We start from the raw sequence: 15,287 nt of genomic DNA, 5'->3' as shown, positions 1-15,287 counted from the left end.
TTAGAAAATGGGAATCGAGAGACAGCCAAAGAAATTGTGTGGGACACTATGAAGGCGTATGTCAGGGGAATAGCTATTTCATATACTGCCTTTAAAAATAAGGAAAAAAGAAAGAGTAGAGAAGAACTTACTCAAAAATTAATACAAACTGAGGCCGAATTACAGCAACGACCGGGAGACGAGGAGACGAAACAACAGTGGTTGATGTTGAGACACCGATTGAATTTATTGGACCAGGAGGAGATGGCTCAAAAAATAAGAAGATCTAAGCATTATTGTTTCGAGAATGCTAACAAGTCGGGGAGATGGTTGGCGTATAAATTAAAAAAAGAGAAGGAAAAAAACCAAATATTAGCTTTAGAAGACCCGCAGGGCATCTTGTTGACAAAGGAAGAAGATAAATTAGAAAATATAAGAAAATTTTATGAGTGTCTTTACAAAAACGAAGGAATTGAGTTAAATAAGGTAGAACAGTATTTGTTGGAAGCCAACCTCCCTCAAATTTCGGAAGAAGAAAAGGAAATGTTAAATGAAAAGATCACCATAGAGGAGTTAAGATCTGCCTTATCTAAAATAAAGAAGAATAAAACCCCAGGCCCTGATGGTCTCCCTGGGGAACTATATCAAAAATTTGATGATGCCCTGAAATTGGAACTGCTAGAAATTTTAAATGATGTTATTGCTGGTATAACAATCCCAGACTCCTGGAGGGAAGCCTACCTGACGATCATTCTGAAAGAAGGTGCCGACCCGAAACAGATTTCCAACTATAGACCCATCTCACTGCTTAACGCAGATTATAAATTATTTATGACTATAATTGCGGAGAGATTTAAGAAAATTCTAAACCGTTGGATACACAAGGATCAAAATGGTTTTCTCCCTGGGAGACAGATTAGAGACAACTTGAGAACAGTCTTAAATACTATTGAATACTATGAACAACACCCTGAAAAGCAGATGGCTTTAATGTTTGTTGATGCCCAAAAGGCATTCGACAATTTAAATTGGACCTTCATGATAAATCAAATAGATCTTATGGGATTCGGGACTAACTTTAGGAGGATGATAGAGAATATTTATCATAATCAAAGGGCAAACATACTAGTGAATGGAGACAGAACTCGGACATTTCAGATCCAAAGAGGAGTCAGGCAGGGATGTCCCCTATCCCCCTTACTTTACATTCTAGCACTAGAGGTCCTACTTAGAAAGATTAGAGCAAATGAAGATATCAAAGGCTTAAAGATTAGGAAGGAATCATTTAAAACCCAGGCTTTTGCGGACGACGTCGCCTTTATAATTGAAGACCCATTAGACACCGGCTCAAAATTAATGCAGGAAGTTCAGAACTATGGAGAAGTCGCGGGCCTTAAACTTAATAAGAACAAAACTAAAATAATCGTGAAAAATATGACAAACCTACAAACGAAAGAATTAGAAGATCTACTAGGCCTCCAGGTAGTTAAGAAAACAAAATATCTGGGAATATGGATTACCGCAAGACTATCTTCATTAAAAGATGATAATTATATTCCCTTATTGCAGAAAACCAATCAAGACCTCGATAGGTGGAGGAGACTTAAATTGTCCCTGACCGGGAAAATTGCGGCGATCAAAATGAATATTCTACCGAAATTTCTATTTTTATTTCAAAACATACCGGTATCACTGGATAAAAATTTTTTCCTGGATTTGAATAAATATATCAGGAATTTCTTGTGGGAGGGTAAGAAATCAAGGATATCTCTTAAGACACTTCAAGGGAAAAGAAATTTGGGAGGGTTTGGGCTCCCTGATTGGGAATTATACCAAAAGGCGGCAAAAATAATTTGGATAAAGGAGTGGATTAAATTAAAAGAAGGGAGAACTCTGACACTAGAAGGACATGACCTCCACGAAGGATGGCATGCTTACCTCTGGGATATAAAGGATAGGAGGAAAACGTATTTTCATAAACATAAAATAAGAGAGACATTGATTTGTACGTGGCGGGAAATTAGACAGAAGATATATACCAAGGTTCCTAGCTGGTTGTCGATTATGGAAGCTCTAGTGGTCCCAAATAGGAGAGGAAACTATAAAATGGGCACATTTAAGGATATCTTGGACGAAGAAGGGAAGCTCAAACCTTTGGAAGCATTGAGGGACCAGGGGTTCAATCTGGATTGGTGGAACTATCTCCAAATTAAGTCTAGATTTCAAGAAGATAGAGATAGAAGGGGTATTGAAATGAAATATGGATATTTTGATAAAATTATTTGGGGTCCAGATAAGAAAATGCTATCCAAAATTTATAACTTTATATTAGATGAGGATAGAGCGGAGATGATAGCTAAAAAACAGTTAAGCATTTGGGAGAAAAACTTAGGATATGGCCTTAATTTCAATGACTGGGAGACAGCTTGGAATAGGAATCTCAAAATAACAAAATCGTCAACATTCAGGGAAAACCACTACAAAATGTTGCATAGGTGGTATCTAGCCCCGGACAGGCTGGCTAAAATATTCCCAAACTCTTCTGCTTTATGCTGGAAATGTGGAAAAACGGTCGGCACCTTTTATCATCTTTGGTGGACTTGTCCCGAGACCAAAAAGTTTTGGTTAAAGATCCGACTCTGGCTCTCTGAAATAATGGGACAGGAGATAGTCCTGGCCCCGGAATTCTTTCTCTTAGGTATGACGGAAGATGGTCTCAACAATAATAAAACCCATTTGGCAATTCAAATTATTACTGCGGCTAGAATAGCCTTTGCGAAACTTTGGAAATCTAAATCTACCCCCTCTGAGGAAACATTAATAAATAAAATCCTAGAGTGCGCAGAGATGGCTAAACTGACAAACGAGCTAAAAAATGAAGAAAATTCTAAGCACTATGAAGTATGGGGAATTTGGTATAATTGGTTAAAGAATAGGATAAAAGTATGATAATAGGCTATAGTTGCTTAAACACCAGAAATGGACTCCATTGTATAGAAATGTAGAGGATTATATAGTATTGTATAATATAATGTATAGTGATAGTTATGGATGGAATCCATCCAATATTTGACTTATGAAATGTGTAAACACCGTACCCCGGATCAAGATTGAGATTGTATTTTGTCTTTTTAAATATTGGAAAACTCAATAAAGTATATATATAAAAAAAAAAAAAAAATTATAATCCTTTTGGAAAATACTGTAAAAATAAAAATGAAAGCAACAATAGGGACAACAGTAAAAATCAAAGCTGTATTTCATTCCCCAGTCACGATGTTGCATTAAATCAAATTTTCCAAATTGGTAGACTCAAGATACTTAAAAAATATTTAAGCATTTCCCTAGACTGAATTTTTCAACAAATAAAAGCATGCTTTAGATTGTTGGGTTTTTTTTTTCAGAACTTGTATTAAATTTAGTTTCAGAACTTCTGTTACTTGTCTTTTAGTTATCTCCCAGTCTGGTTCATGGTTCACATTTAGCAGATCAGTCTCAGAAGAGTGACAGAGGTTGCAGATATTTTGGTGTATTGCAGTTTTCTTTGTATTCCATAAAGAAATTACAGTAAGGCTTTAAGAAAGAGTAATATCTAGCTATACAGCCAGGATATCCTTTATGGCTGTTAGAAATCTTTGAGTTTCATAAGCCTGTAAGAGTAGAATACCCTCATTTTAAAAATTTCTATGAGCTGAAACTTCTTTGAAAAATTAGAATAGTTATAAATATTCTGTGACATCACGCAGATAACATCAAAAGAGAGGTCATAAATTATTTGTAAACTGTCTGAAAGCTTTGGCATGTCATTTAATAGATAAATCACTAGTCATTGTACCAATGTTGAGAAATTTAGTCAATTGTTTGGGGATATGATTGTATTATATTGTCTGTCTGATTCATTCCTCCCTCTCTTCCTCCCTCCCTCCCTTCCACTTCTACTATCCTGGCAGTCTCTTTTCTGAACTGTAAGGCTCTTTGTCTTAAAATTGTCAGCCTGGCACTTTTAGATAACATAGCATTTATCCTTTAAGAAGAGAGAATGAAATTCCAAGTATCATTCATTATATTTATTTTTAGATCTGCCACGGGGACTTTCACTGACAAAAATGGAATCAAGGGATGTCAAAAGTATATTTTTAATAAATGACTTCAGATTTGTAGAAAGATTGTAGCACTATACTGCTATGCGTTTTGTAACAGAACTGACAAAATAATGTCATGATTCCTTGACAGAATGTGTAGTTTAATTCAGCTTTCCCCATCAGAGACCATCCAGATGTGCTGAGCTACTATTCCTTACATTCAACCAATGGAGTCATGCTAGTGAGGATTATTGGGATAGTAATCTTATACAGATGGAGGGCACCATGCTGGGAATTGATTAGGGCTTTCCTGGTTTGTTCTTCTTGAAATTTAGAATGAATGGTGCGCATAATTTTCTAATGATCCTTTAGGATAATATTTATTAATGTGCATTGATTCCAGTTTATGAAAGAATATCCAGTCTATGCTAACATAGTTTTCTGAATGGGTATCCATTCATTTATATGCAGTAAACTTGCTGGTACTGGTCTAGTTCACAGATCAGCAATCCATAATATTTTACTGAGTAGTTCCAAATATGCTTCCTTGGACAACAGCTCAACTGTATTCAGTAGACTAGTTTTAAAAAGCACACTAACAATTTTATATTGGGAAACACCTGTCTGCAGTCTGTATACTCACAATTTGAATTAATTGATCATTTGTAAGCTCTTCATATGAATAAATAACTCTGAGACTTGCCTTAATTGAAATCCATGTTTACTGTTATTTAATTGTTTTCATTAGGTAGTCCACCAAAAGAAGTAAATAAGTAACACTGAGCTTTAAAACTATAAATTTATTTTTGAAAACTAACTCAATAAGGTGCTCCTTCAAACTTTCCAGAGGTGGTTACTTGGTAATAGTTATATGCAGAGGTGGGATTCACATAATTTAACAACCGGTTTGCCCCAGGACAGAAAATGTGAGTGCGCGCCTTCCACACATGCATGCAGCCTTCTATGCATGCGCTATGCTCTTGCATGCACTTGCATGCATGTGCATGGCTTTAAAAACAGAGCTAAATAGGACAGCATAGTGCCGGGGTGGGTGGGCGGGCGGGCGGGCCCACCCGCAGGTCACAACTACCGGTTTGCTCAAACCAGCTGAATCCTACCCCTGGTTATATGCAGTAAGTTATAAATTCTTAAGTTTCAAGCATAGATTTATAGGTATTCATAGGTAATCAGTAAAAAACTCTGAGATACCAATGCTAAACCTCAGTCTGTAATTTAAACTATATTGCCTAGCCATCCTGTGAGATCATGGTGATTCAGCAAAGGGGATCCAGTCCTAGGAACCTTGGATGTCGCAATGTATGGATATAGTATATGTGGAGATCTAGCAGTATGGCCTTTTGTAATTGATGAATGGAAATTTTGTCAATGCACAAATTTTCTAAGTGCCATCCAATTTTGGGGGTGAAGGGTATGGCATCCAATGTGCTGATAACCATTGGGACCACCACATAGCTGATTTATGTCATCTTTCAATTTTGATTTTCAGAGCTTGATACTTTGTGATCTCCAATTCTTTGTCTTCTCTTCTGCTAACTCCTGGGATTGCCACATCAATTATCTACCCTTTCTTCTTTTCAACCACAATTAAATCTGATGTGTTATGACCAAGACCTTATCAGTTAGCATTTAGAAATCCCACAATATTTTAACTGCTCATTTTCGGTTACTTTTTCAACTCTGTGTTCCCAGCAGTTTTTCATTACTGGCACTTGATAATTTTTACATAAATTCTAGTGAATAATTCTGGCAATTGTGTTATGTCATTGCTAATTATTACATGTTGCCTGACTCCAATTATTCTGGGTGATTGCTAGGAATTTACATTATTCAAGTTCCATGGAAATTCCACAGGGAAAGAAAAACCAACCTGCAAGTTTAACTTCTTTTAGTATGTAAAATGCAATTTTACCAAATTCACTGCTCTCCTTTTCCACTAAATTACAGGTTTAAGCATTATGAATATGAACTTTATTAAAAAGGTTATTGAATGTGAGATGGTTCTGCCCAATGTGTCTCTATAATTCCTTTAAAACAAAGATAACAATCCTTGGGAAAGAGAGATTTCTCACAGAGAGCACAAAATTATACCACATCTGTTCCCGTTACATTTAAATTGAGTATAAAGTATTGTCACAACAGAGAGGGTAAAATAATCTAGTCCTGTTTAGCTTTTGGATAGGGTTCCATTAAGAATCCCAGGCCAAGAACTACATTGTAAATCTTTAGGAATATCAAGGAAGAAAGCAACTGGCATAGCTGTTGTGTTTTTGCTGAAGAAACAACAACTACATCTCTCTAGGAATAAAGCTCAGCTTGAGGAATAATTTATTTTTTACTCTTTTGTGGAATGCACAAAATTGTCTGCACAGTTTGTCTTTCCCTCCACAAATCTGTTTGGTCTGAGTCCTATTATTTTTTGGATAGTCCCCTGGCTAGTAGAGAAGCTAGCTTTTTTGAGTGCCTAACAGTGATCTGTGTTTTCACAAATAATTGTTTCAATCTGGTGTCCTGCGAAGAATTGTTCATTGTGAGCCATATGTCAAAAACCAGAATGCTGTTATCAATGTTTCCTCTTGCTATAAAATTTGATCCACTTCTCCATGGCTTTCATGATTGCTCAGGTGTTGCCAGCTGCATTTCCAAGGGTCAGGGACGATGAAGCGAAGCTGATGTGATGACATTCTGGATATGCCAAGGAGTCGCTGAAGTGCATTCATGAATACTACATAAGACACATATATTTAAAATGATCCCCACTAATACAAATGTTAAAGATCCATCATTTCTTTAATGCTGACTTCATTTCTTAGATGGCCTATGTTCAGATGGGCTTTGTCTTTTTATTTGGCCTACAGCATATTTAGACAACAGAATTTATAATAATAATATGCCAATTATAATTCTCCCCAAATAAATATTGCTTAAAAGTTGTCCAAATATATGATTTGTGCTATTTTAAAGTATATTTTGTGTGGCGTATGCATAATGTTACAAATAAAATATAATCTTTGCCTTGAACAGGCAAAGATTATTAATATTTGTCATAGACAGATAACTTAGTGCTATGACGGATGATTTGGTGTTTGGCCAGTCATCATTTTTGGGCCATAGCACCTTCCAGGAATATCTAGAAGGTGGTCTTTCACTGTCCTCTTAATAGACCATATATAGCTGAATTTCAAAAACGTGTTTCGTCTGATCAAGTAGTAAAAATAAATGGAAAATGGAGTAACTTGATTAGGAGAAAACTACTTTTTATGTATGCTACAAAAAAGTAAAATATACTTTTACTATAAGAGCCTTGGTAGTACGGGGGTTTAAGGCACCCTGTTATTAAGCTTATTAAGACCAGCTGCCTGCAATTACTGCAGGGTTCAAATCTCGCCAAGGCTCAAGGTTGACTCAGCCTTCTATCCTTTCTAAGGTAGGTGAAATGAGGACCCAGTTTGTGGGGGCAATAAGCTGACTTTGTATAAAATATACAAAAGGATGAAGGCTATTGCTGAGCACATTGTAAGCCGCCCTGAGTCTTCGGAGAAGGGCGGCATATAAATCAAATTAAAAAAAAAAATCATATTTAACAGTACAGGTAGTTTTGGACTTATAACAGTTCGTTTAGTGACCATTCAAAGTTACAAAGGCACTGAAATAAGTGACTTATGACTGTTTTTCACACTTATGACCGTTGCAGCATCCCCATGGTCACAATTCATGATCAAAATTCAGATGCTTGGTAACTGACTCATACTGCTGACGGTTGCAGTGTCCTGGGATCATGTGATCACCTTTTGCGACCTGACAAGGGAAGGGAAGGCCAGATTCACTTTACAACCTTGTTACTAACTTAACAACTGCAGTGATTCACTTAAGAACTGTAGCAAGAAAAGTCATAAAATGGGGCAAAATTCACTTCACAACAGTCTCTCTTAGCAACAGAAATTTTGGGCTCAATTGTGATTGTAAGTTGATTAAAGTAACATCCCGAAGATATTACTGATAAGTAATTAACAATGTATGTTGCTTCCCTTTAATGTTTCACAATAAATTAAACTCTCTTTGGGAAACAAATATTATATAAAGACCTCCTATACACACTTCCCTGAAAAATATTTCCCACTGAACTCAGGTTTAATTTTGAATATATTAATTCATGAATTGGGTTTGATTTGGGAAGTTTTGGTTTCAAATCTCATATTACCATAGTTATAAAGACGTGTAATGTGCTTTAGGCAACTAGCTGCCTAATGATATAATTATCATAAATTGATAAGGACTAAATTCAGCAGCCATGTTTATACCACTTTCATGATAGAATGAAATAGAAATAATCTATCTTTTAGTTAATATTAGTACAAATACACTTTTTAGAGCTGAACCCCTTTTTTGTATATATAGTTTTGAAATCCTAATTTCCAGATGCTTTAGAAAGAGACAAAAAGAAAAGAATCCTTATAAGAACTAAAAGGAGTTTGGGGAGTGGGAAGGATTATCCCCAGAACTCCTGTAAAGAAGTCTCCACATGCGGTTATTGTAACAGTGGTTGCAGGATTTGATGTGTTTTTCTTCATTGGGTTTAATATGTTGATATAGCAGCATGCTTTTACTTGGTAAAACAAAGATTGGTTGATTGGCAGCTGCTAAGAAATGGGACTTCCATCCATGTTAAGACATTTAATTTCTGATCTTCAAGTGTTTTTACAAGTTAGAGACAAACATTTAGCTTAGTGCCACAGCATCTGTTTCATTTGCAGAAAGCATTGGCATCTCCTGATAGGTCTTGGACATGCTCTTGCAACCCAGCAGAGCTATTGTCAATAGTTTGTATATCATGTTATACCTGATTTGGTTAACAATAGTGAGCCACAATTCGCTAGATATACTGAGCATGTTAAACCTGCCCCTCCCCAAAAAAACCAAATTCATAAACCACAGTGGCTGGACTCATACAACACTCAAACTAAATGTTATTAAGTTGAGTTGCATGGACCAGTGAGAATTTAAGGTAGCTTTATAGCAGTTGGCTACTGCTGAATTACAGTATAATATGTAGTGAGAAAGAACAGTAGAGTTTATTACCTGAGGTAGTGGAGAATGTTCTATGGTATAAACTGACTTTCTTGGTAATTTCCTCCTCACTCTGGGTTAAAAGAGCTCCTCAGATCATAAACTTTGTGTTTGGTAGGACTCAACTAAGTGTGTTATCTTTTACAGCTCCCACCGTTCCTATTTGCCCCGCTGCAGCACCCTGGCCAAGTCCAGCTATAATCATTGCCGCATGCTGTGCCATACCGGTGTTCCTCTTTCTAGTTTTCATCATTTGCTACAAAGCCATAAAAAGGTAAGACTGTGTTAGCATATTGAAGCTTGATGCTACAAGATGAGCTGTTTCCTGAATATACCAGCATGGAGATGCTGCAGTGTTGCAGATTGTGCAGTTCTCTAAAAGGGATACCATAGTTACAATTTCTGAATTTACTCATCACACACGCACACAGAAGTTTTCCCTTCCTTCCTTCCTTCCTTTCCCTTTCTTGTCTAGCTCATAAATCCTAGACACTGTCTTGTTTTCAATAATTGAAAGCTCAGAATAACCAAAAACAAGAACAGATTTCAGGAGGACTTGAATATACAGGAGAATGGAATGAGAACACCTAGTCCCGAGGGAAGAAGCTGCAAGTTATTTGGGAGGAATGTACACCACAAGTGCCTCTAAGTGGTTAATACTGGCGGAAGGAAGGAGGACAGCCACAGCATGGGCTGCTCCAGTGCAGTCTGGACTTTGTTACAGAATACTGGAACAGTGTTACTGTTGCAATATTTTCAGGATCAGACTCAATAATGATAATAAGAGTTAGAGGTTTAAATATATTTCTCTTTAATTATAACAGGCATTCTATATTCACTGAATATTCACAGATAGAAGCGAGGAAAATGGTGAAGGTGGCTCCTTATATATACAAGGGGTGGAGCCAAGAATGGGAGTGGTGAATTATGAATACATTAGGAACCAAAGAATAAGTTAACCCCCGATGTCCCATATATACATTATTTACACATTAGGGAATAAGGCATTTACATCTCACAAATCCCCCTCTAAATGCCGGTTCGCTATACAACACCAATTACATTCAGATTCAGGACAATATAAGACATATAATTTTGATGTTAAATATTTGTGCTGTTTAGAAGGTAAAGGCTTCGTCAATATGTCAGCTAATTGTTCAGAGGTATCACAATGCACTGCTTTGATAAATCCATCTTGAGACAATTGTCTCACATGCTTAAATTTTATATCTATATGCCTGGACCTTTGTCCAATGGCATCGGATCTGGATATTTCAATGGCTGCTTTATTATCTTCATGCATAACAAAAGGCAAAGCAGGTTTTTTCCAAACATCTGAAATCAAATCATTAAACCATACAAGGTTATTTGCAGCTTTGGACAAACAAACATATTCCGCTTCTGTGGTCGAAGTGGCTACCAGTTCTTGTTTACCAGTGTACCAGTAAACTGGACAGTCATTTAATAGAAAAATATAACCAGAAGTGCTCTTTCTGCATGATATATCTCCAGCCCAATCCGCATCTGCGTAACATGTAAGTTTTGGTTCTTTACCATTACTAGGTTCTAATACTAAGCAAAAGTCTAATGTACTTTTCAGATATCTTAGAATTCTTTTGACTGCTTCCCAATGATACATTGTTGGTTTGCTAACATATCTTGACAATAAGTTGAGTGGTAATGCAATATCTGGCCTGGTCCAATTAGATATATAAAGAAGTGAACCTATGACTGATCTATAAAATGTATTATCCTTGAATTCAGGGGAAGATTCATCAGTGTTTCTAAGGAAATCAGTTTGCATAGGAGTGTCACAGGGTTTGGTATTGTTTAAATTGCATTTGTTCAGAAGTTCAATGATTTTATCTTTCTGAGTAAGTTTGAATCCCCTTCTAGTTTTGTTAATTTGTACACCAAGGTATTTGTTTACCTTACCTAGAGATTTCAACGAGAAATGTTCGTTTAGCTTATTTACAAAGGTTTCTCTTCTCTCCTTGTGTTTTCCTATATATAAAATATCATCTACATAAATTAATACAAATTCAATATGATCATCACTCTTTTTTACAAAGAAACAGTTATCAGCAGTGGTAGCGTTGAAATCCATGGTCTTAAGTACTTTTACCAAGCAATCGTACCATCTTTTGCCAGATTGCTTTAATCCGTATAGACTCTTGTTCAATAGCCAAATTTCATTCTTATTAGTGTATTGACTGTGTGGTGCTCTTACATATATTTCCTTATCTAGTTTTGCGTGTAAATACGCAGTCTGTATGTCATATTGAAATACATCAAGATTGAGTGCAGATGCCACTACTAGAGCTGTTTTAACACTCTCTGTTCTCACTGTGGGGGAGTATGTGTCAGTGTAGTCCTCCGGATATTTTTGTGCATAACCTTGTGCAACCAATCTAGCTTTGTATAGAGTATTGCCTCCTTCTAGATTCTTAATTTTATAAATCCACCTGGTACCTATAATCGTTTTATCTTTAGGTGCAATCGCAGGTGTAAACACATTTAATCCTTGCAAACTTTCCATCTCTTTTTTCATAGCTAGTTCCCATTTTTCCTTTTCTTCACGAGGGAGTTTTAATACTTCCTCATATGTATTAGGCGTCATTTGTTCACCATCCATATGCATTATGTAATCTCTGTATTTATTTGGTACTTGATTTCTATTGTTTCTAATAGCTCTTTCGGGTTTGCTATGGTTATCATGCAAATATCTTGCTTCCTTTTTTGTTAATGTGTCTGTCTTTATTTTGTGCTGACTATTTGTCCAAGTTTTGGTTTTGTTTTTATTTTTGTTGATATTTTGATTTTCTATTGTCCCTTCCTCACAAGATTTTGTATCTTTGCATTTATTTGGAAATATTTCATTAAGATGTAATTTAGACCAATTGGCCTGTTCATGGAACACAGCTGTTCTGGAGACTATAAATTTGTTATTATTATCAATGAATCTGTACCCTTTGGTGCCAGTTTCATATCCCATAAATCTTAATCTTCTGGATACGTTTTCTCCCTTTCTTCTCAACTGCTTAGGTATGTGTACGTCTGCAGTGACTCCAAATATGTGCATGTGTGCTAATTTGGGTTTCCTATTATACATCACCTCATATGGTGTTTTATTCACAATACTGGACCAGGTTCTATTTTGAGTGTAATTTGAATAATGTAAGGCCTCTGACCAAAATTGTTTGCCTAAACCAGCATCCTCTAATGTGCACCTAATCATGGTTTGTAGTGTGGAATTCTTTCTCTCTGCAATCCCGTTTTGGAACGCAGAAAATGGACTAGACGTGAAATGTAGCATTCCTCTATCCTTTAACCATTGGGAGAATTCTTTAGACATGAATTCACATCCCCTATCTGTCATAATTTGTTTTATTCTGATATTATGTTGTGTTTCTATGCGTTTGTAGAATTCCTTAAATTTCTGAAAGGTTTCATCCTTGTGTTTTAATGTGTAAACAAAACCATAGCGACTGTAATCGTCTACTATTGTTAGGAAGTAACGTTTTCTATAAGTGATTGATGGAGTTAATGGACCAACTAGGTCCATATGTACTAAGTCAAAAACTTTGTTAGTTGATCTGTTGGATTTTTTTGGTCTGGGACTAGTTTTTAGTTTAGTGGATTTACATACTGAGCATTCCAAATAATTTTCACAATTTTTTATTTTGACACCTTCTGCGTGTTCAGTCATTTTTTGTACTACAGGAAAACTTGCATGTCCTAACTTCCTATGCAAGATGTGAGCACACTCATCATGAATTGGTTTACCTATTCTTGGTTTCTTCTCATTGTGTGTATTTGCGTGATCATGAGATATTTTACATTCATCATTGTCACTGTTACTAACACTTTCATCATCTGCCTCAATACAATCTTCCATATTTGAATCAATGTTATGTAACCATCTTTCTTTTGTTATTAGATAGGGTAGGCCTCCTTTAATCATCACAGTGCCTACATTTGTTTTGTCCTTCTCTAAAGTTGCTTTCCCCTTTGAGAAAACTATATTGATGTCAGAATCTCTGCTTAGTTTTATGGCACTTAGTATGTTATGAGGTATTTCTGGAATTAACAATACCCCCTCTATTTTTCCTAGGCCAGGCAAGGTCACATTTCCTCTGCCTAATACTTGAACCTTTTCTTGATTAGCTACCTTTATTACAAATTTATCTTCTGTAAATGAAGACAATATATTTTTGTTATTAGTGGTGTGGTTGGTTGCCCCAGAATCAATAAGCCAATTATTGTTCTCATTTTGTTGTGTTTTAGTGCTGTCTTGTTTATTTAGTCCATTCAGTGAACCAGATTTTCTCTCTTTTGAATTTTCTCTACCCCCTCTACTATCTCTGTAATTTGGTGGGCTTCTATATTTATGTCTATCTGTGGAAGACTGTCTATAATTGTATTTGCTCCTATACTCTGACCTATGTCTCTCCTTTGTGATTTTGGGACAGTCTCTTCTATTGTGTTCCCTGGACCCACAATTATGGCATTTAAAAGCTTCATTGTATTTTTCCTGGAAAGCTACCTTCCTAAAAGATTTGTGTTCTGTGTGATTGCTGGAACGATTTTTTCTTGAATTGTCTTCTGCTATCAATTTGTTAGATAGACTTTCTATGGATAAATATCCTAGATTGATGGTGTCTAAGTGTGACATAAAACTATCCCATGATGAATCAAGTGAATTGATAATAACACTTTTCATTGTTTGATCTGAAATCACTTCCCCCCTCAAATGCAGCTCAGCTCTTATTTTGTTTAGAGATATCAAATGCTCACTTATGGAAACCCCTGGTTTTACTCTGGAAGAAAAGAAATCCTTAGACATTCTTGTAGTGGTAGCTACACTATCGCTGTGAAACAGATTAAACATGCATTGAATTATTTCTGAAACAGTTAGGTTTGGTTTGATGCTATGATACATTGTAGGAGACACGCTAGATATTATTAAGAAAAATGCTCTATGATGTAAACAATCTATTTTTAAAGTCCAAGGTCTTCTTGGAGGACTAGTGATAAAGAATAGCAAATTTTCTTTCATAAAGACAACCTGGAGCTGTTGATACCATTCTTGCAAATTAATGCCATCAACTCTAAGTTTTGGGAAGTCACTGGGTAAGTTTCCCACATTATTTTGTTCATTACTTACAACCTGAGGTAGTCCGTGGTCTCGCAAGTGCAGGAAATTGCAAAACGGCATGGGGATGCTCGCAACGAGTCTGCGCGGTTCTCTGGCCAGTTCAAGTCTTTCCGGACCGCCTACGTAGTTTCGCACATGCGCGTTGCTCATTTCTTCTTTGGCGTCGTCGTGGAAGGTTCTCTCCATTGCAGCTCGCTCGCTCCGCTCCTCTTCAGACGAGTCGGTTTCTGGCTCGGTTTTAGGAGTTTTGATGGCGGCGACTGCTCTTTTCTTTCTTTTGTGTGCGTTGGTACTTGATCCGGTCTGCGGTGTAGGGCGGAATCGACATGGCTCTCTGGGCTCGGGCGTCGTCGCTCTCGAAGTCAGGATGGGAGCGTGCAGGTCTTGAGGTATCGGCTTGTTCTCTAGCTTCTTCGTTGTCGCTTTGGAAATTTTTAATTTTGGCCCAAATGCAGCAAAAAGCGTCTTCATTGCTGACTTTACTTGGGATTTCGTTAAATCGTCTTCGCTTTCTGATTCTGGTTCTTCTGAAGAGTTTGAATCTTCCTTTTCGCTTTCGTTGTCTGATAACGTTTTTCGCGCCAGAAATTTTGAACTGAGCATTTTGATTGGCTCTGCTTCGCTCACTTTGGAGGCTTGTTGGAACCAAGATGGCTGCCATTCAAAATTTCGCGCGGGATCACATCTTTTCTTTTTCATAACGACTTTCTCTGTAGTCATATCACTCACAGTTTTTTGGTCTTTGGGTTTCTCTTTAGCAATGTTTTTCTCTCTCGCTGCTCCGCTGTTTTTCAGCATTTCTTGGAGATTCGCGATGAGGCTTTCATCATTCTTCTGGCTTTTTAATAGTTTTAATATCTCTGACCTGAGTTCGTTATTTTCTATTTCGATTTCCTCCTGGTCATTATTTTCATTTATTAGTTCTTCTTCTTCAGTGGTGTATTCTTCGGATTCTCTCGAAATCGCGTTTGTGGATTCGTTGA

The 15,287-nt window shown here is 36.6% G+C and overlaps 1 protein-coding gene across 1 annotated transcript in view; it reads left to right on the top strand.

Annotated features, from left to right (window-relative positions):
- PRIMA1 (proline rich membrane anchor 1) overlaps positions 1-15,287 on the top strand; it is a 73,565-nt gene that overhangs the window by 44,505 nt on the left and 13,773 nt on the right. Inside the window, exon 3 of the mRNA XM_070941471.1 lies at positions 9,294-9,420. Within this exon, the coding sequence (XP_070797572.1) occupies positions 9,294-9,420 (127 nt within the window). The remainder of the gene's footprint in view (positions 1-9,293; positions 9,421-15,287) is intronic.

The sequence above is a fragment of the Pituophis catenifer genome, unplaced genomic scaffold (assembly GCF_029215685.1).
Source record: "Pituophis catenifer annectens isolate HBS135680 unplaced genomic scaffold, rPitCat1.0.hap2 SCAF_1, whole genome shotgun sequence".
NCBI classification, from domain to species: Eukaryota; Metazoa; Chordata; class Lepidosauria; order Squamata; family Colubridae; genus Pituophis; species Pituophis catenifer.
This window is presented reverse-complemented; position numbering and strand designations above follow the sequence as displayed.